The sequence below is a fragment of the Zingiber officinale genome, chromosome 11B, assembly GCF_018446385.1.
Source record: "Zingiber officinale cultivar Zhangliang chromosome 11B, Zo_v1.1, whole genome shotgun sequence".
NCBI lineage: Eukaryota > Viridiplantae > Streptophyta > Magnoliopsida > Zingiberales > Zingiberaceae > Zingiber > Zingiber officinale.
The window spans coordinates 13670116-13694971 of NC_056007.1; the positions used below are offsets into that span (position 1 = coordinate 13670116).

General features: G+C 44.0%; 1 protein-coding gene across 1 annotated transcript in view; it reads left to right on the forward strand.

Annotated features, from left to right (window-relative positions):
- Nucleotides 1–21514: 21514 nt before the first annotated feature.
- The window catches only part of LOC122033796 (cell division cycle protein 48 homolog), a gene marked incomplete at its 5' end in the record, with an annotated part of 29646 nt that continues 26304 nt past the window's right edge, over nt 21515–24856 (forward strand). The window contains 3 exons of the mRNA XM_042592956.1: nt 21515–22288; nt 22376–22597; nt 22886–22958. Coding sequence (XP_042448890.1) covers nt 21515–22288; nt 22376–22597; nt 22886–22958 — 1069 coding nt within the window. The remainder of the gene's footprint in view (nt 22289–22375; nt 22598–22885; nt 22959–24856) is intronic.

A 24856-nucleotide genomic window follows, 5' to 3' on the forward strand; every position in this document is an offset into this window, starting at 1 on the left:
CCAAAATACGAAAACAAAGATCGTAAACCTAAGCTCTGATACCAAATAAATTGGTATCAGATAAATCTCAGAAATAAAAAATGCATAGCAAGTATCGTATACCTGCTCTGATACCACTAAATTGTCACGCACCAGAGGAGTCCCTGTCCGAAGAAATTTCGGCAGCATCTCCCCTGTACGGCGGACAATCTGAAACTTCTACATAACACATATACCTCAGCCACAGGAGGCTTGAATCATAACAATAAATAAAAACAATCACCACGCAGTTTATATAGATATTCAGCCTCTGGCTATCACAACCACGCAGTTAATAATAGTAATCACACAAAACAGTAATACTCTGACTCGAAATCAACCCTACTCCACTACACTCGTAAAACTCAAATCCGATGAATTCACCTCTTCTGCCGTCCAGGCAGGCATGTAGTAGAATAAATCCAAATCGAAATCCATCGACAAAATAAAATCCATACAATGTCCATAAGTAAAATAATCCAAAACATAACAAGTTCAAAACAGTCTAGAACAGAAAAGAAACCAAAAGAAAACCAATCATATACTCGAGGTCTGCAGGGACCAGCAACTGGAACTCTCTCCTGACAGCATCAACCTGAAAATATCAACAATGGAGGCGGGGTGAGTCCAACACTCAGCAGGTACAATTGATATACAAAGTAGGGAAATAATACCTAACACTAATCATGCGTACAGTCTCCTGATATAAGAAAGATAAAAATGCATCTGAAGTAAACAGGAGAGAAACTGTACTAACCAGGACCTGAGTTTAAGGTCAAACAGTCCGAGGGATAGGGAAATCCTGTATGCATGTCAAACATAGGTATCCAAACAATATGCAGCATATAAATGCAGCAAACACAAACACAAGCAATAAATGCATCATGCATATGATGCCAATGATGCGTCCTGGTCACCCCTGACGTCAGTCGATCATCTCACACACAATAGTGAGGCCGAGTGGGTAGGGCTGTGACAACCGTGCACTCTGTCGTCACTACTCCTGATGAGTGACCGAGTGGATGGGATGTTGTCGGAGTACACCTATCCTCCTACCCCAAATCATAAATGGGGGAGCGCAATGCTCTCAACTCCCGGTACACGATGACGGGAGGAATACCACACTGCAGTCACACTACCCATGAGCGGACCAACGGTGCCTAACAGAGTCCCTGCTGCAACACACTCTGCCTGAATCGACCACTAACCCATGAGTGGTGGTGTGTGCAGATCCATGTAACTGGCGATGTGCTCAACAATAATGGAGCGGACTATCGCACAGCATGCAATCATGCAAATGGTGCATGGCAATAACCATAAAAACATCCTGACCTAATCCATATATATAGAAAAGTGCACCCTAGGTCAACGAATCATATCGAATCAAAGGTACACAGAAGGTATAAAAACCTAGGTCCTGAACATGGTGAAGCATGGTATATCACTACCCCCTATAAGCATGTATAAACAAATAAAGTATACATGGGATGCAAATCAAGCAATCAATCAATCATGTATCAGATATTGGGTAGTGACTAACCGAAACAAATAAAGGACATAATTAATGCAACTTGTTAAATTCACTACTATGTATATCAAATGACATAAGTCAAAAGTACCCGCCTCCGATAAAATGGTCCTATCTGGTAATCAAGATACTCGTCGAGATACCGTCTCGAATCAAAGTCCTGTGTCAAACAAATAAATCTTTTTATTTAACTACACTCCTATAAATAGCCAAATAAAAATCTCCTACACTAGATTAGGGCAAAAACCCTAATCAACAATCACATAAATCTAACCCAGAATCCAACTCATACCAAATACAAAACATAACCTAAATTAACATTCCTTGCTGACCTATCAACCAATCATCTACAAGATGATCAAATTCTTTACCTCTTACCTCAATTCACAACTGTAGTTGCTGCTGGATCTAATGTAAACAACTACGGGATTAAATTGTTGAACCAAGAAAACCCCACAGCAAGTCTTGTTAGAAAATTCTTCCTCACTGTCGGTTCAAGATGAGATCACAAACCAAAAATACCTAATTTTCCTTACCTATCTCGTAGCGGTGCTTCTTGATCCACACCAGGACTGCACAAAATGATTGCTGCTAGAATCCCAAGTTTTGCTGCTAGAAAACAAGCGCAAATTTCTAGATCACAACTACACTATTTTTGATCAAGAAGAAAAATCCAAAACCAAGAATCCAACTTACCTTAATCGTGACCTAATTCCACCACAACGAAGGATTGCTCAAGAACAGAGGAGAGGCGGAACAGTGAGGGGTGGCGCTGCTCCATGCGATGCCGGCTACTAGCTAGGGCACGACGGCGATCGGCACAAGAGAAAAAATGGCACAAGGGGTGCGGCACAGCTTTGCTGAGGACAAGCGGCCGGCGGTGTGCAGCTCGGGAGAAAAGATGAAGAGGAAGATGGCCGGCGTCAGTGAGCATAGATCAGATTTCCGGCGAGCCCCTGTCGGCCGTGATCCGGAGAGGGAAACCGGCAATGGTTCGGCAAACCTGTGGCCGACGCTCGAAGCTCCTGTGGCCAAGGAATCGGCGTCGGAAGGCAAAGAAGAAGTAAGAAAACAAAGAGGAGTGCTCGGCTTCTCCCTTGATCACATCTTAAATGCTCGGAGGGAGATGGAACCGCTGAGTGTGGTTAGGGCAAGGAGAATAGGCGCGTGTGGGTTCGGCGAAGAAGAGGAACGGAGGAAAAAAAAGAAATAAAGAAAAGAAATATAAAAAGAAAAGGAAATATAAACATTTCCTCACTTAAATAGGGTAGCCTAAACAGGCTTTCCCGGAACCCAAATTTTATCCCCCGTTAACTCGCCCAAACAAGCTCCGAAAAATTTCCGAAAAATTTCCTAAAATTTTGTAAAATTCCCTTATTAATATTTGCCTATTTTCGGTATTTTACATTCTCCCCCACTAATAAAAATTTGATCCCCAAATTTCGTTATCTACTATCAGCAAATACTAACAACAGATAAAGAGTATAAATGCTGAACGGTAAATTAAATCACATCCTCAAGTGAAAAGATGGGGGTATCGAGCTCGGATAGTATCCTCGAGCTCCCAAGTAGCCTCCTCGTCCGAATGATGATGTCATCCGACTTTAACCAGCCGAACAGTCTTGTTCCTCACTGACGCTCTTTCCGGTTCAGAATCCGTACCGGAATCTCCTCATAAGTGACGTCAAGCTGAACTGGAACTAAGACATCTGTCAGCACATGTGTCGGGTCAGGTACGTATCTACTCAGCATAGATACGTGGAATACATCGTGCACGCCTACCAACGACGGTGGTAGTGCTAGCCAGTATGCTACCGCTTCAATCCTCTCCAAGATCTAGAAAGGTCCAATGTATCGCGGAGCTGGCTTACCTCTGAGGCCAATCTCTTCACCCCTTTCGTGGGTGAAACTCGCAGAAATACATGGTCGCAAATAGAGAACTCTAAGAGTCTCCGACTCCGGTCAACATAACTCTTTTTGCAGTCTTATACCTCAGACATCCTTTATCTAATAGTACGGACCAACTCTACCTCATGCTAGGCTCTATGAGGTCCCAACAACTAGGCCTTCCCAACCTCATCCAGAGGGTGGGTGTCCGACAAGGCCTACCATACAACACTTCAACGGTGGCATTTAAATAGTCGAATGCAAACCGTTGTTGTAGGCGAACTCTACCAATGGCAAATGGTCCTCCCAACTGCCTCCGAAAATTCAATACACAAGACCTCAACAAGTCCTCTAGAGTCTGAAAGGTCCGTTCTAGCGGTCCATCTGTCTGTGGATGGAAAGTTGTACTGAAACAGAGCTGCGTGCCCAAGGTCTGCTGCAGTCTCTGTAAAAAATGAGACGTGAACCGGGGGTCTCTATCCGAAATAATAGTCAACGGAATACCACGTGATCTGATAATCTCCCGACAAAATAGATCTACCAATCGATCCAGGAAATCAGTCTTCCGGATCGCTAACGAGTACGCGGATTTGGTTAATCGATCAACGATTACCCAAATCGCGTCATAGTCTCGTCGTGTCCTCGGCAAATCTACCACAAAGTCCATAGTAATGTGTTCTCATTTCCACTCAGGATTAGGAATCTGCTGAAGTAAGCCGGCAGGTCTCTGGTGCTCGGACTTCATTTGCTTACAGACAAGACATCTAGCTACAAAATCCGCGATGTCTTCTTTCATGTCGTCCTTCATGTCGTTCCACCAATAGAAACATCTCAAATCTTGGTACATACGGGTACCGCCTGGGTGGATAGAAAATCATGAGCGATGAGCCTCCGGAAGTAACTCCTATAAGACCGGATTAGACTGAAGCACGCAAAATCTGCCTCGGTAGTGTATAACACCCTCCTCGTCTCGTGTGAACTCGGTCTGCTGCCCGAAAGCTATCTGGCTGTAAATAAACTGCAATTACTGATCAGCAGCCTATGGCTCTCGTATCCTTGTCTTGATAACGACTGAGCAACCATGGTAACCAGAGTACCCTGCTCTGTCTGTCCTTACCCCTCAAGGCCCAAATCGGAGAAACCTTAAATCAAGTCTGTGACCACAACTCGGTGGCAAGCTAAAGTCCCTCCGGACTTCCTGCTAAGCGTATCGGCAACATATTAGTTTTCCCCGGTGATAGTCAATCATACAGTCACAATCCTTCAGGAACTCCATCCATCTCCTCTGTCGGAGATTAAATTCCTTCTTGGTAAAAAATATATATTTGAGACTCTTATGATCAGTGAGAATCTCAAATGTAATACCGAACAGATGCTGCTGCCAAATCTTCAAGGCAAATTAATGGCAGCCAGCCACAAGTCATGTACTAGGTAGTTCTCCTCATGCTCCTTCAACTGCCGTGAAGTAGGAGACTACCCTGCCGTGCTGCATCAAAATAGCGCACAAACCTTGTAGAGATGCGTCGGTATAGAGCTCGAATCCGTCCTCTTCAGAAGGTAAAAACCAAAAATCAGAGCCGACACTAGTCTCCACTTCAGCTCCTAGAAACTGGTCTTGTCATCCTCAGTCCAAGTGAACTTCATGCCTTTCCAGGTCAAGCGTGTCAGTGACATAGCTATCCGAGAGAAACCCTCAACGTATCTCCGGAAATATCGAGCCAAACTAAGGAAGTTGCGAGCCTCTTCTATAGACTCCGTCTACTTCCAACGGTAACAACCTCGATCTCCTGTGACACCACGGTATACTCCTACTGGTGACCGTGTGTCTCAAACATCTCACAGAAAACAATCAAAATATGCACTACTGATCTTCACATCTAGACGTTTCCATCGAAACATCTCTAGAACTATGCAAAGATGATGTGCGTGATACACCTCAGATCAGGAATAAAACACCACGTCGTCAATAACGATAACGAATTCTGATCCAACATCCTAGGGATATCCAAAATCATCTAGTCCATGAAAACATCAAAGGCTCGGCTAACCCTAATGGTAAAACCAATACACATAATGTCTGTATCGCAGATATTCCCAATCCATAAGATCCTCGACAATAAACAGATCTGATCACCAACGATATAAATCACCTAAGCATAGATCCTCCAGTGTGAGAGCAACGCTCCATCACAGAAAATACCACATATGGGGGAGCAACGCTCTACCACAAGAAATCCTCAATATGTAGGAGTAACACTCCACTACAAATAATCTATAACATGTATCTGCAATAGATATGGGAGCAATGCTCCGCTACAAGCAATCCGAAATATGTATATGTGGGAACTCCGCTCCACCACAAACGATCCATAAGTGTCCAAGGCACCTAACTATCCAACTAGAGGCTGCACGAGATCACTCAACCACATATCACTGTGGGCAACCAAAGGTATAAACAACCTAGTAAACAAATCAAATCCATAGTCAACACTATCATCATCCTAGGGGGTTGGTCACCCACTAATAGGAGAATTAGTTGACAGGGTTATACAACGAATAACATAATGTAGACACTCAACATTATATATTCAACATAGGTAGAATCATCATGATGCTACCCACCATACATCTGGTACACATGCACACACAACATATGTATAATCGACATAATCATCCAATTTGTATACACCAAACACACTCATAGCACAGGTATAAATCAGTGTGATACCTCCAACAATACCTGTAAACCCGTGTGCATATATCAACATAGGTATAATCAACAATACACCTCAACAACACTCACATGACATATGTACACCTATGCCAAGAGTATAATCAACGTAATACTTCCAACAAATCATAATCGACACGAGTATACTCTCAAAACAATCATATAATAAACGAGATACCTCAAATATTACACCCAACACATCTGCACATATCACAACTCAGATTAGATCGATAAGATACATCCAATAAAACACTCAAACATATGTGCACATTCCACAACATAGTTTTTAATTGACAAATATCTCCAATAAATAATCAGACATGTATGTCTAACCACTCGGGTATAATCTACTAGAAACCCACAATAATCATATGTATAAAGGTATACGACCCAAAAGATAAAGTCAGAATTCAAGAACATCAAGACACTCTCATTTTTTTATCCTCAAAAATATCAGCCCACATAATATCAGATGAATAAGTCTCTACTCCCCATGAGAGCAAGTTAAACATTCAAAACATCAAAACATTATTTATCAACATAGTCCAATATCAGAGGAAGTAAACATCAATTTTATCATCCTGTTAACTAACCACAACTAACCAGATTTATTAAAATCTCATAGGCACTCTAAACCATAAACTCTCTAACACCCGATTTATAATCTGATCACCAACTATAAACATCAAACCTGTGAATATCATACATGACACTCACTATGTCACCATCAACAACAACCCAAATAATAGATCATCAAAATAGTTATCCACTAATAGATCATTAAACAACCACATAACATTTACTCTCATAAATCATTAGAAATCAACACATCACAATATCTGATCTCCCAATATCCCTCAACCTCAAATCATTCTCAACAATGATCAAACATGATAACTCTCCAATGACCAATTTTCATCGTATCGGATACCCTAATATCCAAAAGATACAAGTATAAAAACTCTATTAGCTAAGTCCACAGGAATATATAGGTATCATCCATTACCTAGCTAACAATAGCAGAGGCTGATATATGCCTCCATCTCCTAATAGTAGTAACAGAAGCTAAAACTACTGATGGTATGATATGAAAAATCACCAGAGACTATAATCCTTGATCTCTATTAGGGTCGACCAAGATCAGTGGCTAACCCATCACATGTAATATGTGTTACAACAACCAGACAAGTAATAAATAAAGAATACTAATACATGTCATAAACTATAAAATTAAACATCATACCTAATTGCTGTCTGGAGATATTCCGTCGTTGTCCAGTCCCCAAATTGACCTCGGAATTACGAACAAGTAAATCGCCGGAAATCCATATAAATTTGAAACGGAGTCTATAACATTTACATAATGGAAAATCCGTGAAATCCAAAATAACTACCCAGTTTGACTCGCAAACTTGGGTTAACCCAAAAATCTAGAATACCAAAAGCAGGTATCTTAACCCGCTCTGATACCAATAAATTGGTATCAGATAAATCTCGAAAATCCAACCCACGTAAATCAAATAAGTTTCGCCAAACCTTGGCGCTCTGATACCAAATACATTGGTATCAGGTTATCCAAAATATCCAAAATACGAAAACAAAGATCGTAAACCTAAGCTCTGATACCAAATAAATTGGTATCAGATAAATCTCAGAAATCCAAAACGCAAAGCAAGTATCGTATACCTGCTCTGATACCACTAAATTGTCACGCCCCAGAGGAATCCCTGTCCGAAGAAATTTCGACAGCATCTCCCCTGTACGGCGGACAATCTGAAACTTCTACATAACACATATACCTTAGCCACAGGCGGCTTGAATCATAACAATAAATAAAAACAATCACCACGCAGTTTATATAGATATTCAGCCTCTGGCTGTCACAACCACGCAGTTAATAATAGTAATCACACAAAGCAGTAATACTCTGACTCGAAATCAACCCTACTCCACTACACTCGTAAAACTCAAATATGATGAACTCACCTCTTCTGCCGTCCATGCAGGCATGTAGTAGAATAAATCCAAATCAAAATCCATCGACAAAATAAAATCCATACAATGTCCATAAGTAAAATAATCCAAAACATAACAAGTTCAAAACAGTCTAGAACAAAAAAGAAACCAAAAGAAAACCAATCATATCCTCGAGGTCTGCCGGGACCAGTAACTGGAACTCTCTCCTGACAGCATCAACCTGAAAATATCAACAATGGAGGCAGGGTGAGTCCAACACTCAGCAGGTACAATTGATATACAAAGTAGGGAAATAACACCTAACACTAATCATGCATACAGTTTCCTGATATAAGAAAGATAAAAATGCATCTGAAGTAAACAGGAGAGAAACTGTACTAACCAGGACCTGAGTATAAGGTCAAACAGTCCGAGGGATAGGGAATCCTGTATGCATTTCAAACATAGATATCCAAACAATATGCAGCATATAAATGCAGCAAACACAAACACAAGCAATAAATGCATCATGCATATGATGCCAATGATATGTCCTGGTCACCCCTGACGCAAGTCGATCATCTCACAGAATAGTGAGGCCGAGTGGGTAGGGCTGTGACAACCATGCACTCTGTCGTCACTACTCCTGATGAGTGACCGAGTAGATGGGATGCTGTCGGAGTACACCTATCCTCCTACCCCAAATCATAAATGGGGGAGCGCAATGCTCTCAACTCCCGGTACACGATGACGGGGAGGAATCCCTGCCGGATAACACGTTGTGTCACACTACCCATGAGCGGACCAACGGTGCCTAACAGAGTCCCTGCTGCAACACACTCTGCCCAAATCGACCACTAACCCATGAGTGGTGGTGTGTGCAGATCCATGTAACTGGCGATGTGCTCAACAATAATGGAGCGGACTATCGCACAGCATGCAATCATGCAAATGGTGCATGGCAATAACCATAAAAACATCCTGACCTAATCCATATATATAGAAAAGTGCACCCTAGGTCAACGAATCATATCAAATCAAAGGTACACAGAAGGTATAAAAACCTAGGTCCTGAACATGGTGAAGCATGGTATATCACTACCCCCTATAAGCATGTATAAACAAATAAAGTATACATGGGATGCAAATTAAGCAATCAATCAATCATGTATCAGATATTGGGTAGTGACTAACCGAAACAAATAAAGGACATAATTAATGCAACTTGTTAAATTCACTACTATGTATATCAAATGACATAAGTCAAAAGTACCCGCCTCCGATAAAATGGTCCTATCCGGTAATCAAGATACTCGTCGAGATACCGTCTCGAATCAAAGTCCTGTGTCAAAAAAATAAATCTTTTTATTTAACTACACTCCTATAAATAGCCAAATAAAAATCTCCAACACTAGATTAGGGCAAAAACCCTAATCAACAATCACATAAATCTAACCCAGAATCCAACTCATACCAAATACAATACATAACCTAAATTAACATTCCTTGCTGACCTATCAACCAATCATCTACAAGATGATCAAATTCTTTACCTCTTACCTCAATTCACAACTGTAGTTGCTGCTGGATCTAATGTAAACAACTACGGGATTAAATTGTTGAACCAAGAAAACCCCACAGCAAGTCTTGTTAGAAAATTCTTCCTCACTGTCGGTTCAAGATGAGATCACAAACCAAAAATACCTAATTTTCCTTACCTATCTCGTAGCGGTGCTTCTTGATCCACACCAGGATTGCATAAAATGATTGCTACTAGAATCCCAAGTTTTGCTGCTAGAAAACAAGAGCAAATTTCTAGATCACAACTACACTATTTCTGATCAAGAAGAAAAATCCAAAACCAAGAATCCAACTTACCTTAATCGTGACCTAATTCCACCACAACGAAGGATTGCTCAAGAACAGAGGAGAGGCGGAATAGTGAGGGGTGACGCTGCTCCATGCGATGCCGGCTACTAGCTAGGGCACGGCGGCGATCGGCACAAGAGAAAAAATGACACAAGGGTGCGGCGCTGCTTTGCTGAGGACAAGCGGCCGGCGGTGTGCGGCTCGAGAGAAAAGATGAAGAGGAAGATGGCCGACGTCAGTGGGCAGAGATCAGATTTCCGGCGAGCCCCTGTTGGCCGTGATCGAGAGAGGGAGACCGGCAATGGTTCGGCAAACCTGTGGCCGGCGCTCGAAGCTCCTGTGGTCAAGGAATCGGCGTCGGAAGGCAAAGAAGAAGTAAGAAAACAAAGACGAGTGCTCGGCTTCTCCCTTGATCACATCTTAAACGCTCGGAGGGAGATGGAACCGCCGAGTGTGGTTAGGGCAAGGAGAATAGGCGCGGGTGGGTTCGGCGAAGAAGAGGAACGGAGGAAAAAAAAAGAAATCAAGAAAAGAAATATAAAAATAAAAGGAAATATAAACATTTCCTCACTTAAATAGGGTAGCCTAAACAGGCTTTCCCGGAACCCAAATTTTATCCCCCGTTAACTCGCTCATACAAGCTCCGAAAAATTCCCGAAAAATTTCCTAAAATTCCCTTATTAATATTTGCCTATTTTCGGTATTTTACATTCACTGTCCGCTTGCTCGACTGATGCCGAGTCTGCTGCTAGGTCGAGCGGGGTAGCCGCTCGGTCGAAGTTGAAATCTGTCGGTGCCAGGTCTTGCTGTCTGACCGAGTGGGGGTAGTCGCTCGGCATGACTTCTGCACATCATCCCTTAAGCGTCGTGTTTGAAAGCTTTTCCCCAGCCGATGCCCGATAAGTGTTGACCTCCTTGTCTTTGACCTCCTTTGACCTCCACCGTGGCAGCGAAGTGGGGCCCCTCATTATCACCGCATCATAAGCCTCCTCCTCAATTCAAGTTGAAGGAGGCTGTAAGTCTGACTGACCGGACAATTATGTGAGTAGATTCTCTTTTGATCGTCCTTCGTCATTATGTGGTCTCTGATCAGGATAATACCGATCCTTGCCGATCGGCCTATTGCAGTTTGTCGTTCTGCTATAGTTGAGGTCCCTTAAGTTGATTGGCATGACAGGCCTTCGCACTTGAGCTTATTTTCTGAGACTTCGCTAGGCGAGCGCGATTCGATTGACGTCACGTATATTTCTTGGAAATTGTGAAAATCCCTGCACATTAAGGTTGAGAGCGCTTCCATGCCGTCATTAAATGTCTACCCGTGGTGGTGCGCCACGTGTCATGTCCGCTGCCGCCGCACGCCTAACTTGACAGGCGTGATGTGATGTTTGGTGGTTTGAATTCAACGGTGAGATCTTGGCCTAGGTTTCTGTGATCTAGATCGGATGGCTCCAGTTGACCGAGCTTAAAGTTTATAAGCCCGCTGCGTCTTCTCCTCTTCTACACTTCTTCAATCGCTCCCGACGGCCATCTGCTTCTGTTTTCTTCACTCTTCGTCGACGCTCCGTGCTTCTGATCCAGCAATCTCGGCTTTCCCGGTGACCTTTCTCCCGTAAGCCTTCTCCCCATCGTGTCTACCTTTGATTTTTTTTGGCATTTCTTTTTGTTCCGGTGACATTCCAGCGACCTTTTTCTTCCTTCGATCGTATTTCTTCCCCTCTGCCTTCTTTCCGTTATTTGCTTTCGCGATGGTAAGTTCTTCGCAGTCATATGCCTTTGCTCCTGGACTCTAGTACACATCCATGGAGTCTAGGTTTGATGGGGGAGACGCTGAGAGCTTGCACGATGCTTTTGAAATTCCTTCTGATCATCGGATCATTCTGCCTTCTTCGTCCGATCAACCCAATTCCCTGCCATCCGACTGCCTTTGTTTTTTCCAAGACTAATTTATCGTCGGTCTGTGGTTTCCTCTTCATCCTTTTATTCTAGCAGTTTGTAAATATTTTCACATTTGCCTTCCTCAACTTGTGTTGAACTCCTTTCGGATGCTGTGCGGAGTCATCATCCTATTCCGTCTGCACGACATTCCTCTTACCCCCGGATCTTTCATTATTTTTATTATCCTAAACTGTCCGATCCAGGGACCTTCCTCTTCCAGTCTCGAGTCGGTTTGGTATTCTTCGACAAGATGTGGACCTCCAACAAGTACTGAAAAGAGTATTTTTTTTCTTTATGCGTCTTTCCGAGCGACCAGACTTCACGACCCACTGGCAGCTTGAAGTGGTGTCTCAACCTCCTCTGAAAAGCTACAAGAGTCTATCAGACTACTTGAACACAACCACCATGCTGGCCGGTTAGAAATACGACATCCATAGGCTGCTACTGGAGGGTGTCTTATACATCTTTGGCCTGAGTCCGATCCGCACCTAGCTGTCGACCAGCTTAGGTATGAAGCTCATTTAATTCTTTCTTTTATGCTAACTGATTTCTCTTTCTCTCTTGCAGCTGAAGTCATGATGCAAGCATGTGTGGCCGGCAAGGTGAAGCTTTAGGACGTAGCGATTGATGCGGTGGCCATCGAGAACTAGCGGGCCGTGGCCTGCAATCGGTCGGCTCTCATGAAGATCCGCTCGGCCTGAGCAAGGAAACGCCCGTTGTGGTGGGTGAAGGGATGACCAGCCAGGCTCCCAGCATTCGGGTGGCTGAAGTTTCGCAGCAACCTCCCGAGCGACTGAAATCTGTCCAAGTTGAGGAAGCGTCTAGCTTGGCTTCCACAGGAGAGCCGCTGATCCGTTGAAAAAGGTGCCACACGGAGCCTTCATCGTGTTCCACTTCCTCGGGGGGTGAGGATGGCCGAGCGGGTCGAGACTTTGACCCATATTCCAGACATTACGACCACTACATCATCCGAACGGACTCCCTCATTAGCTGAGTTGTCACAGGGAACCCTCACCGCACCTTCGGTGGCCTTCATGTCATCACCTTCAAAGCCCTTGAAGGTTAAAAAGTCCGGCATCCGACCGACGTCCGTGTCTCGCTTGTCCGGTTGGGCGACCTCAGCATAGTCAGCCCCGAGCGGGCAGCGACATGTCACGACAATCCTCCATCTGCCGACCAAAGAATATCGCAAGTTGAGTGCTGAGTCTCGAGCCCCTGAGCACCAAATTCACATCCAAGGGCCGCTCACGAAGATTTGGTAGGACGCTCGAGCCCGCGCGGCGATGATGCCTCCTGGGGCGCTCACGGACAGCGACACTCAGATGTCCCTGGGGTATGTTTCACCTTAGATCAGCGCTCATGTTTGCTTGTTGTCTGTAGTACTGGGTGGAGAGTCTGGCTATGTACCAGTGGCTCACCTTTCTGGAGGAGGAAGTTAAGAAGATGAAGGCGTCGAGCGGCCAATCCTCCACCTCTCAGGAAAAGAGAGACGCTGAGGTGGCCAGGCTTCAAGCCGCTCTAGAGAAGAGCGATAAATTCCTGGAGGCCGAACGAGCCAAGAGCGCCAGGCAGGCCACTATGCTGGAGTGACTCAATAAGCAAGTCCCCACCTTCGATAATAAGACCGGGTCAGCGAACACGCGGAAGAAACGGGCTATCGCCAACCTCGATGAGAAGATTAAAGAGGCTTGCGCTCTCGCCCAGAAATTGAAGGAGGCCGAAGACTTCCTGATCGCTGAGCAGAATAGCCAATCGGCCGAAGAAATGACCCTTCGCGGCCAAATCGCCTTCAGAGATACTGCGCTGTCCACCACCAACGATGAGCTGGAGGCCTCCTAAGCGGCCCTGAAGACCTATCAGGAGGCCGAGTCGAGTAGGTTTGACGTCCAGAAGCAAGCCTACATCCGCTTGGATGAATTCTGTGACAAAGTCACCGACTAGGCCCTCCGACTATTTGACTTGCCGATCGACGGGACGATTGATCAACTCCGCGAGAGAGGCCATCTGCCAACCAATCTGACTAGTAAGGTCATAAGCCAAGACAAGCTTACAGCTATGCTGCCTGATGATGACATGGATGATCTTGAGTGAGGCAAAGCTCTGTAAACTGTAATCCCAAAGTTTTAATGAATGCTCGTCCGTTCGGACGAGCTTTATTTCCTTGCATGTTTTTTTTCTTTTTTTTCGACTTCTTCTGAGTTTAAAACGAACTCATGGCCCTGTGACTCTGATCATCCACAATTGGTCAACTTAGCCAACCGATCATTTCGAATTCAGTGGCGCACTAATTCTATGCACCGCCAATTAGTCCTGGGGGATCCTTTGAAGAACATTGCCAAACGGTCACTTCATTTTGCAGACTTAGGCCTTTGAGTAGAAATTACTTATCTTCTCACTGAGCCGAGTGTTTAAGGTTGTCGGTTGACCGTTGGTACAGAGTGCGCAAGACTTGAGTTTAAGGTCGCCGCTCGACCGTTGAGGGAGGCAGGGGTTTAACATTGCCGCTTGACGTTTTGTTGTGGACTCGCATTTAACGTTGCCACTCAACGATTCATCGTAGACTCGGGTTTAAGGTCGCTGCTCAACCGCTAATGGAGACAGGGTTTTAAGTTCATCGCTCGTCCACTGATGGAGACAAGGGTTTAAGGTCGCTACTCGACCGTCGATGAAGACACGCATTTAAGGTTGCCGCTCGACCGTCGATGGAGACATGCATTTAACATCGCCGCTTGATGATTTGATGTGATCTCGGGTTTAAGGTCGTCATTCGATCATTGGTGGAGACAAGAGTTTAACATTCCATCCACCAAGTCCAGCTCCATGAGCCTCCGTTTGGCGTTTCCGTCGTCGTAGAGCTGCACCCGATCGGATTCTACTCCGACCTCCACGGGGACAACTACTTTGCTCTCGTACACCAACTGGAATGGGGTCACACCGGTCATCTCCTTTGGAGTCGAACGAAGAGCCCATAGCACACTAGGGAGCTCATCGACCTAACTGACTCCCATGTGGTCGAGCCGAGCACGCAAGACTCTGAGGATCTCCCGATTGACGACTTCGGCTTACCCGTTGCCCTGAGGGTAGGCCACCGTGGTGAAGGATTGTTAGATGTCATAGCCTTAACACCATTCTCTAAGCTCTCGGCCGGCGAACTGTCATCCGTTGTTGGATACGAGTATGCGTGGGATTCTGAATTAGCAAATAATGTTTTGCCAAATAAATTTGATGACCATCTTCTCGGTGATTCTTACCAGCGGCTCGACTTCTACCCACTTTGAGAAGTAGTATACTGCAACAAGCAGAAATTTCTGCTGACCAGTCGCCATGGGGAAAGGCCCGACGATGTCCATGCCCCATTGATCGAACGGGCATGATACCGTGGACGCTATCATTTCCTCAGTCGATCGGTGCGGCATATTGTGATACTTCTGGTAGGACAAGCAAGTGGCCACCGTCTGAGCTGCATCCTCCTGGAGGGTAGGCCAGAAATATCCGGCCAGGGGTATCTTTCGGGCTAATGCTCGACCGCCTGGATGACCTCCGCAAGAGCCTTGGTGCACCTCCTTCAGGATGTATTCGACGTCTTCCGATCCGACACACTTGAGGAGGGGCCTGAAGAAGGCTCTCTTATAAGCTGGTCTCCGATCAAGGTGAACCGTCCGACCCTCTTCTTCATCAAGCGAGCTTCTTCTGAATCGGCAGGTGCAGCTCCCGGCCATAAGAACTCTGTCATGGTCGTCCTCCAGTCGTTTGGGAAGGTTATCCCCTCCATTCGATCGATGTGTGCCACAAGTGAGGCTTTCTCGATCGGATGACCTATGAATATCGGCGTCAACGAACTGGCTAGTTTCACTAACTCATCCACCACCAAGTTCTCTGATCGGGGGATCTTCTGTATAACGACCTCCTGAAAGTTAGCATTCAGCTTTTTGAAAGCCTCTGCATAGAGCCTCAGCCATGCATTGCTTATTTCTAATGTCCCAGCTAGCTGCTAGGCTGCAAGCTAGGAGTCTGAGTGGATGTGGACTTTAACTACTCCCACATGCCAAGCTGTCTTCTTCGTTATTAGTCGCTCGGTAGTCCAACCGAACGGCCAGCTGCATCCGGTCCTCCTGCGGTGAGATAAGCAATATGCCAATTCCGCTGCCCTGCCGAGTGGATGAGCCATCCACATATATCTTTCATGTTGCTGTCGGCTCGTCACTCTGGATTTCTATGACGAAATCTGCCAAGGCTTGAGCCTTGATCGCCACTCGGGGTTGATACTGAATGTCAAACTCGCTCAGCTTGGGTGTCCATTTAATTAGCCGTCCGGACATCTCCGGGTTGAGGAGGACTCTTCCCAAAGCACTGTTAGTCATCACAATTATTGAGTGTCTCAGGAAGTATGGGCGAAGCCTCCGCGCGACGAGTACTAAAGCATAAGCCAACTTTTCGAGACCAGTGTAGCGGACTCAGCATCTTTTAATATGTGGTTCAAAAAATATATAGGCTACTACTCTTGGCCGTTCTGCTTAACTAGCGCCGACCTGACCGCATGCTCATTGGATGACAAATAGATCTAGAGTGGCTCACCCACAACCGGCTTGGCTAATACAGGCAAGGAGTTTACATACTCCTTCATCTCCTCTAGCGTCTGGTCGCACTTAGCGCCCCATTAAAATTTTGTCGCTTAGCGCAGCACTTTAAAGAATGGCAGGCACCGATCGAATGACTTGGATATGAACCTGGATAGCACCGTGATCCGACTAGTCAACCTCTAAGCTTCCTTTAAATTTCGAGGTAGAGGCATGTTCTGCAAAGCTTGTACCTTACTCAGATTAGCTTCGATGCCTTACTTGATGACTATGTAGCCTAGGAAGCGGCCACTCTTCACACCGAACAGACACTTACTTGGGTTCAGCTTTATTCCATATATCCTCTGCGTCCGGCAAGTCTCATCAATATCTGTGCATAGGTTAGCAGTTCGGAGGGATTTAATTAGTATGCCATCAACGTATACCTCCATATTATGGCTAATATATTGTCGGAACACTTTGTTCATCAACCTTTGGTAGGTGGCTCCGATATTCTTCAGTCCCAATGGCATAACATTGCAGCAATATGTCCCGTCGGCCGTAATGAAGCTGACCTTCTCTTGGTCTTCCCGAGCGAGCGACACTTGGTGGTAGCCCTGACATGCGTCAAGCATGCAGATTAGCTCGCAGCTCGCCATTGAGTCCACCGTTTGGTCTATTCTGGGCAATGGATAGAAGTCCTTCGGGCACGCTTTAGTTGAATCACAGAAGTCTATGCAGACCTACCATTTGTTGTCCGGCATGGAGACTAGCACAATATTAGCTAGCCAGATCAGGAATTGGACTTCCCTAATATAGCAGACCTCCAGTAGCTTTTCTATCACCGCCTAGATAATCACGTTCTGCTCCGTGTTGAAATCCTTTTTCCTTTGCTTGATCGGCCAAGCGTCCGGTCAGACATGAAGCTTGTGCTAAGCAACGCTCGGGGAGATGTCGGGCAGCTCATGTGTTGACCAGGCGAACACATCATGATTATGTTTGAGGCAAGCAATCAGCTCTGCCTTCTTCTCCTCCTCCAGGTCGGCGGCAACGAAGGTTGTGGCTTCTGACCGGCTTGGGTGGATCTAGACCTCCTCCTTTTCCTCGTATACCAGAGTAGGAGGATTCTCAGTGATAGCATTTACCTCTAACCGTGGAGTCTTCTGAGTGGCCTTTGCCTCGACCTTGACCATCTTCACGTAGCAGTGTCGAGTGGCCAGTTCGTCACCTTTGACCTCGCCCACCTGATCATTCACTGGGAATTTTATCTTTTGGCAGTAAGTCGATACCACTACCCGGAACTCGTTGAGGGTCGGTCGGCCTAAGATGACGTTGTAGGCCGATGATGCATCCACCACTATGAAGTTGGTGGTCCGGGTCCTCCTCAACGACTCTTCTCCCAGTGAGATGGCCAACCTTGCTTAGCCGATCGGTAATACTTCATTGTTTGTGAATTCATAAAGCAGGGTTGCCATGGGTAGCAGCTCGCTACGATCAATCTGCAGCTGATCGAACGTCTTCTTGAAAATGATGTTCACCAAACTCCCCATGTCAACGAAGGTTCGGTGAATGGTGTAGTTGGCGATCACCTCTCAGATGATCAGAGCATCATCATGAGGGATCTCTACTCCCTCCAAGTCTCTAGGGCCGAAGCTTATCTAGGGGTCGTCAACCTTCTCCTTGCTGTATCCTACAATGTGGATCTCTAGCCGCCAAGCATGTGAATTCCTGGCTCGGTTGGAGTCATCGCCGGTCGGCCCTCCGGCAATCATGCCTATCTCTCCTCGGGAAGTGTTGTCCCTATTTTCTTCTTCCTTAGCGGATGGCCTATTTCTCTCAGCCAGGATCCTAGAGGGATCGGTGTCTTCCCTTCGTTGATGGTGATGGCACTTGGGCTCCTTTCTTTCCTCCTCTCGTCGCTCGATCGATCGATGCCTTTAACGCCGATCGAGAGTAGGAGATCAACGACAGTATCCTCTTGGGGTCGGTCCACTACAACAAAAACCCTCATAGACATCGGTGGAACAACAACGGTTTTAAGCAAAAACCGATGTCTTTGAGTATTTTACACCGATTTTTCCAAAAATCAGTGTCTATGAGAGCAGATTTTCGCTCATAGACATCGGTTTTTTAGGCAATGTGTATGAGCGCCTTTTTTTCGTTAATAGACACCGATTTTAACAGCGGTTTTTACAATCCGATGTCTATGATAAAATAAAATAATTTAATTTTTCCACCCATACTTAGCCGAAATTTGCAATACTTCACTCTTCCCTCCAAACCTAAACCTATATCGCGCCGTCCACCCATACTTAGCCCTAAACCTATATCGTCGCTACGGCACCACCACTTTCCTCCGACCATCTCTCTCAGCCCCTCATCTCCCTCTTCTCCTTCTAGCATACCTGCCTCTCCCAATCAGGATCAAAACCACCTGCTTCGGTCCTAAGCAAAACCGCAGCATAAATGATAGATGCAATTCCCCCCTTCGAAGAGCACACCGGCCTTCCCATCGGTGACCCTCTGCACGATTCCACTGTACATGTGGAAAGGGTTCTTGGGGTTCTTCACAATCACGATCATCCCGGGCAGGAAAAGGGGAAGCTTGAGGAGCTTCGGCTTCGCCCGCGCTAGCAACACCGTGATGCTCTCCTCGCCGCCCGCCCTTGCCTTTGCCTCGGAAGGAGAGGGGTTCCACTGGATGAAGTCTTTGAGGCCCTTTTCACCGCCTGGGAAGATTGAGGGTGAAGATTGAGGCCCTGTGAAAATGTGAAAACCCTAATCCCCTCCTCACATCTACACTCTTACCTGTTGCAGTTCTTTGATTTGATGTTGGTTTTGTTTGCCTTTTCACTATTGTGGTCGTCGCTGGGAGATTTGAGTGGATCGGTTGATATGTGTAGGGTTTACACGATCGATTTGTTTTCTTTGCAAATCTACGCTCGTAGATTGGTTTGGTTCCTTCCTTTTAGTGGTTGTCTGCAAGACCACCTTCGAACTCCGATTATATCAATCTCCTGGGTCTACAAAATCTGCACTCCACCAAAATTGAACCTTTCCTTTCTGAGATACCATCGTTGTACTGATCTTCGAGTTCTACACTTTCAATTTGTTAGGAGGAGGCAACAAATCGCAAACAGAGTCGAAGAGAAATGAGAGGAGGGTTACTGGAAATTGAGCCTAAGGAGCTCAAGTTCGTCTGTAAGTCTATATTTCCCTTTTCTCCTCCTCAATCAATCGATCCATGTTTTATGTGTTTTTCGTGGTTTGCTTTCTTTCTGGACGGTGTGAGGTTGGAGTCGTGTACGATCTTAAACTTGCTTAATGGTTCGCATTTGGTCTTCAAAACAGTCTAAGTCCTACATTTCCCTTTTTTTATGATCATGCATGATGGTTGTGGATTGTTTTGTTTGGCTTCTTGGGTGGACTGTTTGATCACAAGGAATTCAGTTAGTTTTCTAACAATTTTTTTGCTGTTTGTGGATCGAGCAGTTGAGTTGAAGAAGCAGAGCTCGTGTTCCCTTGAGCTAATTAACAAGACAGATCAGTACCTTGCCTTTAAGGTATTTCTTTTCTCCTTTTTATTGCATTATTACTTACATCTGTGTCATTTAACATCAAAATAGTATTGTAAATACAGAAATTGATTTTCCTCATTATTATTCTTCTCTAAACTTGGGATAAAAGCTACTGAGGTTCCTACACAATTGGGAGACTTTGCAAAACCAAAGTAGCTAATTTATTGGGTTAAAATGATAGATAGATGAGTGATCTCAGTCTTGGCATGGCTAACATTTTTTTTTTTTATTTTTTTATGTTCGAAACCTTTCATTTTGTTTTGTATGGTTCTCTCTAAGAGCATGGACCTAGTTATCTTTTGACAGCTGAATATGATTCTTTTACTTCATTTGTAACTGCAAATTCAACTTTCTGATACCTTGTGAACTACTGAAGATCCTTATTGCAAGCATTGAAGTAAGCATGCCTTGTTTACTTGTGCTACTTGAAAAACTATCAACATGATCACTAATCGAAGGTAACAAATTTTTTGATTCTTTTCAATTATCAGGTGATTGAAGAGTTTGCTAAGAGTCCATGTTCGGATCACTACAAGAACCTTGGAGCAACTTAACTTTTCGAATAAGATGTAGCAGGAGCATATAGAGCCTGCATTGTGTTCTCTCTATAGAAAAATGTTCTACTCTTAATTTCCCTTAATACTGGATATATGATGTAGTAAACTAAATTCTTGAGTAAATAAAAAAAATATTTAAGTACTAATGAAGTGCAGCTGGTTTTTAAATAACAATAACTATAATGATTGATTTCTCTAGCATGCGTGCAAAGTATTTACACAGACTGGTCCCTTATTTAACCTTTGTTAGTCAACCACTACATTTTCATTTATTGATTTAAGTTACTGGTTTGATCAAATATGGATTTATTATATAGTTGTTTGGGTTTTGTAATCTAACTAATCAAGCTACCTGTCATTGCTTGAAGATTTCTGACAATCAGTTATGCTCTTATCTTTTTTTTTTATTTCATCTATAAATTATTTGATTCATGTATCTATTATGATTATAAATGTTCTTAATAATCACTTTTCTACTTGTAAATGCTGAAATGTTGTAGTAGTATTCTTCTCTTGTAAATATTCAATGTTTCATGAGCTCACATTGATGGTTCTAATTGGAGTGGATCATAGTTCCTGTAATTTGATTCAACATATGCTAGTTCCATGTCTCGTTTATGCATGAGTGACTGGTTTCACTCATTTGGTTTATGTTAGCTACATCTATCTGGTTTGGTTCAGTCTTGATCAGTTCCTAATTGTTTCTTCCATAAGTAATCTCATGAATTTATGCATACCAGTGCATTTCAACTCTATGTTAGGGTTTTGATTTACTGGAACCACATGAAAATTTATTCTAGCTTGTTATAACAAGACTTATTGAGGCTGGAATTGTCTGATACTCGTGATTTGTTTTCTTTGTTACTTTTTCTAGTTCTTTTGACTTAAAATTTAACATTTTTACAGCTTATTTTTTGGAAGCATATCGTCCTGTTAGAAAAGGGAATCTTTTCCTTGTCAGGGGTGGGATGAGGAGTGTTGAGTTTAAGGTTATAGAAACTGATCCTGTAGAGTACTGCATTGTTGCTCCTGATACAGAGATTTTCTGTGAGGGGGAGCCGGTGAAAAGGGAAGACGAGGATAGGCTTGATGAGGTAGGTTATGATGATGTTGGAGAAGTTAGGAAACAAATGGCTCAGATAAGGGAGCTAGTAGAGCTTCCTCTAAGACATCCTCAACTATTTAAATCTATTGGTGTCAAGCCGCCAAAAGGTATTTTGTTGTATGGTCCACCTGGTTCAAGTAAGACATTAATAGCTAGAGGAGTCGCAAATGAGATAGGAGCTTTTTTCTTTTGCATCAATGGTCTAGAGATCATGTCAAAGCTAGCCGGTGAGAGTGAGAGTAATTTGAGGAAGGCTTTTGAGGAAGCAGAGAAAAATGCACCCTCAATTATCTTCATTGATGAGATTGATTCCATTGCTCCTAAGAGAGAGAACACTCATGGGGAAGTTGAAAGGCGCATAGTGTCTCAACTGTTGACCTTGATGGATGGGTTGAAGTCTCGTGCGCATGTAATTGTCATTGGGGCTAGGAACATGCCAAACACTATCGATCCAGCTCTTAGACGATTCGGTAGGTTTGACAGAGAACTTGACATTGGTGTTCCTGATGAGGTTGGCCGATTGGAGGTTCTTCGCATCCATACTAAGAACATGAAGCTATCTGATGATGTATGTGAACATTACCAATTGTTGTTACCTTGTTAATAGATCTTGCAGTGAATGTCCAAGTTATGAAATTTGATTTATTCAATGCAGGTTGATTTGGAAAGGATTGCTAAGGATACTCATGGCTATGTTGGGGCTGACCTTGTTGCTTTATGCACTGAAGCTGCTCTCCAGTGTATCCGTGAAAAGATGGACATAATTGATCTAGAAGATGAATCAATTGATGCTGAGATTATGAATTCTATGTCTGTTACAAATGAACACTTTAAGACTGCTTTGGGATCTAGTAACCCATCTGCCCTCCGTGAAACTGTAAGTCTTTGCTTTGGTAATTGTAATCATTTTCAGTTAGTTTTTTTCCTTCTAAATATGATTATCTACATGAATTTTTAAAATAAATTGTCACTGCAAGAATTGAAAATGAGAAATTTGACATTGGTGTTCTTTCTAAATTAAACTTACCTTTTTCAACTCAAGAAATTCTATAGCCTCATGTGCCTGGTTGGTAACTTGTGTTTACTGTCATATGTTAATGAATGGCCTAAAAACCACTTCTATTTTACCTTGAGATATGCTGATAGTTTGTTGGGTTTTGATCAGGTTGTTGAAGTACCAAATGTCAGCTGGGATGATATTGGTGGGCTGGAAAATGTCAAAAGGGAAACTGCAAGAGGTAGTTTGCTGGATATGTTTGAGGTTTTATGTCCACCAAGTGTGATTTTTTCTTTCTGATGGTGATATTCTAGGACTTCTACAGCATGTTTATTTCTTCTATTTTTGTTCTTTGCTGTAGTTAAGTAGACCAAATGATACTTTTGTTTGACAGATTAGAACAGTGGATGTTTTAACTCAGAAAACTAGGCATTTGAAGGTGAAAAGTGGTGAGATTAGGGAAATGAAAGGTGCAAGAAGAATGGAGCAGTATAGCAAGTTGAACAGATTCTGATTCGTATAATTTAATGTAGCCTCAGCTTGATTTTTGACTCACAATGTTCTACCTTGATGTGTACAATATCTATTAGCTTTTGATGTAAAAAGAATATTTGTATATTTTATGGATATTGTTGTAAGAAGAATATTTATGTAATTTGTGAATATTTGTGTATTTTATGGATACTATTGTAAGAAGAATATTTATGTAATTTATGAATATTTGTGTATTTTATGGATACTGTTGGAAGAAGAATATTTGTGTAATTTGTGAATATTTGTGTATTTTCTTGGATACTGTCAGTTTTTCACTGTTTCGGAAATCGAATTTGTGTCGTTAAACAATACTGATATTACATCGATTTTCCACCGCTGTAAAACCGGTGTCATTAACTAATATTACATCGGTTGTATACCGCTGCCAAAACTGGTGTTATTAACATATAATATTACATCGGTTTTACACCCGATGTCGTTAAGTCATACTACACCGGTTTTAACCCGATGTCTAAAATGGCAGACCTTTTACATCGCCTTCATAGACATCGGTCGAAAATGTAATAGACACTGGTGGAAAACCGATGTCTATGAGGGTTTTTGTTGTAGTGGTCGATTGACAATCGGTGTTAGTCCTCGAGAGTCCTGTGTGTTATGCGTCATCGACTGGTGGAATGAATAAAACATAAGCATCCATACCTTCCCCTTTGACGCCTTAGGCCGACCGGATGCCACATGCTGCACGGCATGTGCCCTGGTCTCCTGGTGCGGTCATGCTCCTTCAGCCCTCAGCCCTTTGGGTGGTTGATGGATGCTTGATGGTAGGCGCTCGGTCGGCACCGAATGTTCAGTCGATGTCTCCTTTCTTATGACCACCTGGGCTTCTTCTACATTCATGTATTCGTTGGCATTCTTGAGCATGTGGTTGAAGTCCCTGGGCGGCTTCCTAATGAGTGATCAGAAGAAATTTCCCTCGGTGAGCCCCTGGGTGAAGGCATTCATCATGGTCTCGGACGAGATCGAGGGGATGCCCATGGTCACTTGATTGAAATGATGAATGTAGGCTCGGAGCTCGTCCTTGGGTGCTTGCTTCAGCGCGAAGAGGCTGACACTTGTGTTTTGGTAGCGTCGACTGTTGGCGAAGTGATGTTGGAACGCGGCTCTGAAATTCTTGAAGCTTAGTATCGAGCCATCCGGTAGCTTTCGAAACTAGCGCCGCACCGATCTGGAGAGAGTCATGAGGAAGACTCTGCACTTCACTCTGTCCCGTGTACTGGTGCAGCGTAGCTTCATTGTCGAACCGATTCAGATGATCATTTGGATCAGTCGACCTGTTGTACGTCCCGATCACCAAAGGGGTGTAGTGTCGGGGCAGAGGGTCTTGTAAGATCCCCTTTGAGAACTGCCTGTTAATCCGTTTGCGAGATGTGTTACTTCAGGGTGCTTTACCTTCACGTGTGTCCCAAATGGGAGCATCGTCTAAAGACGATCCTCGCTCCTGAAGCGCTTGGGCTATTTCCGAGGGGGTTTGGAATAGAGCTCGATGGAAGGGGATCGGCACGGGCAGCGCTTCCCCTTGAGTGTCGGTCGACCATCGGTTCTGCCCCCATACGGAGAGTTGCTACGCTCGATCTTATTACCCTG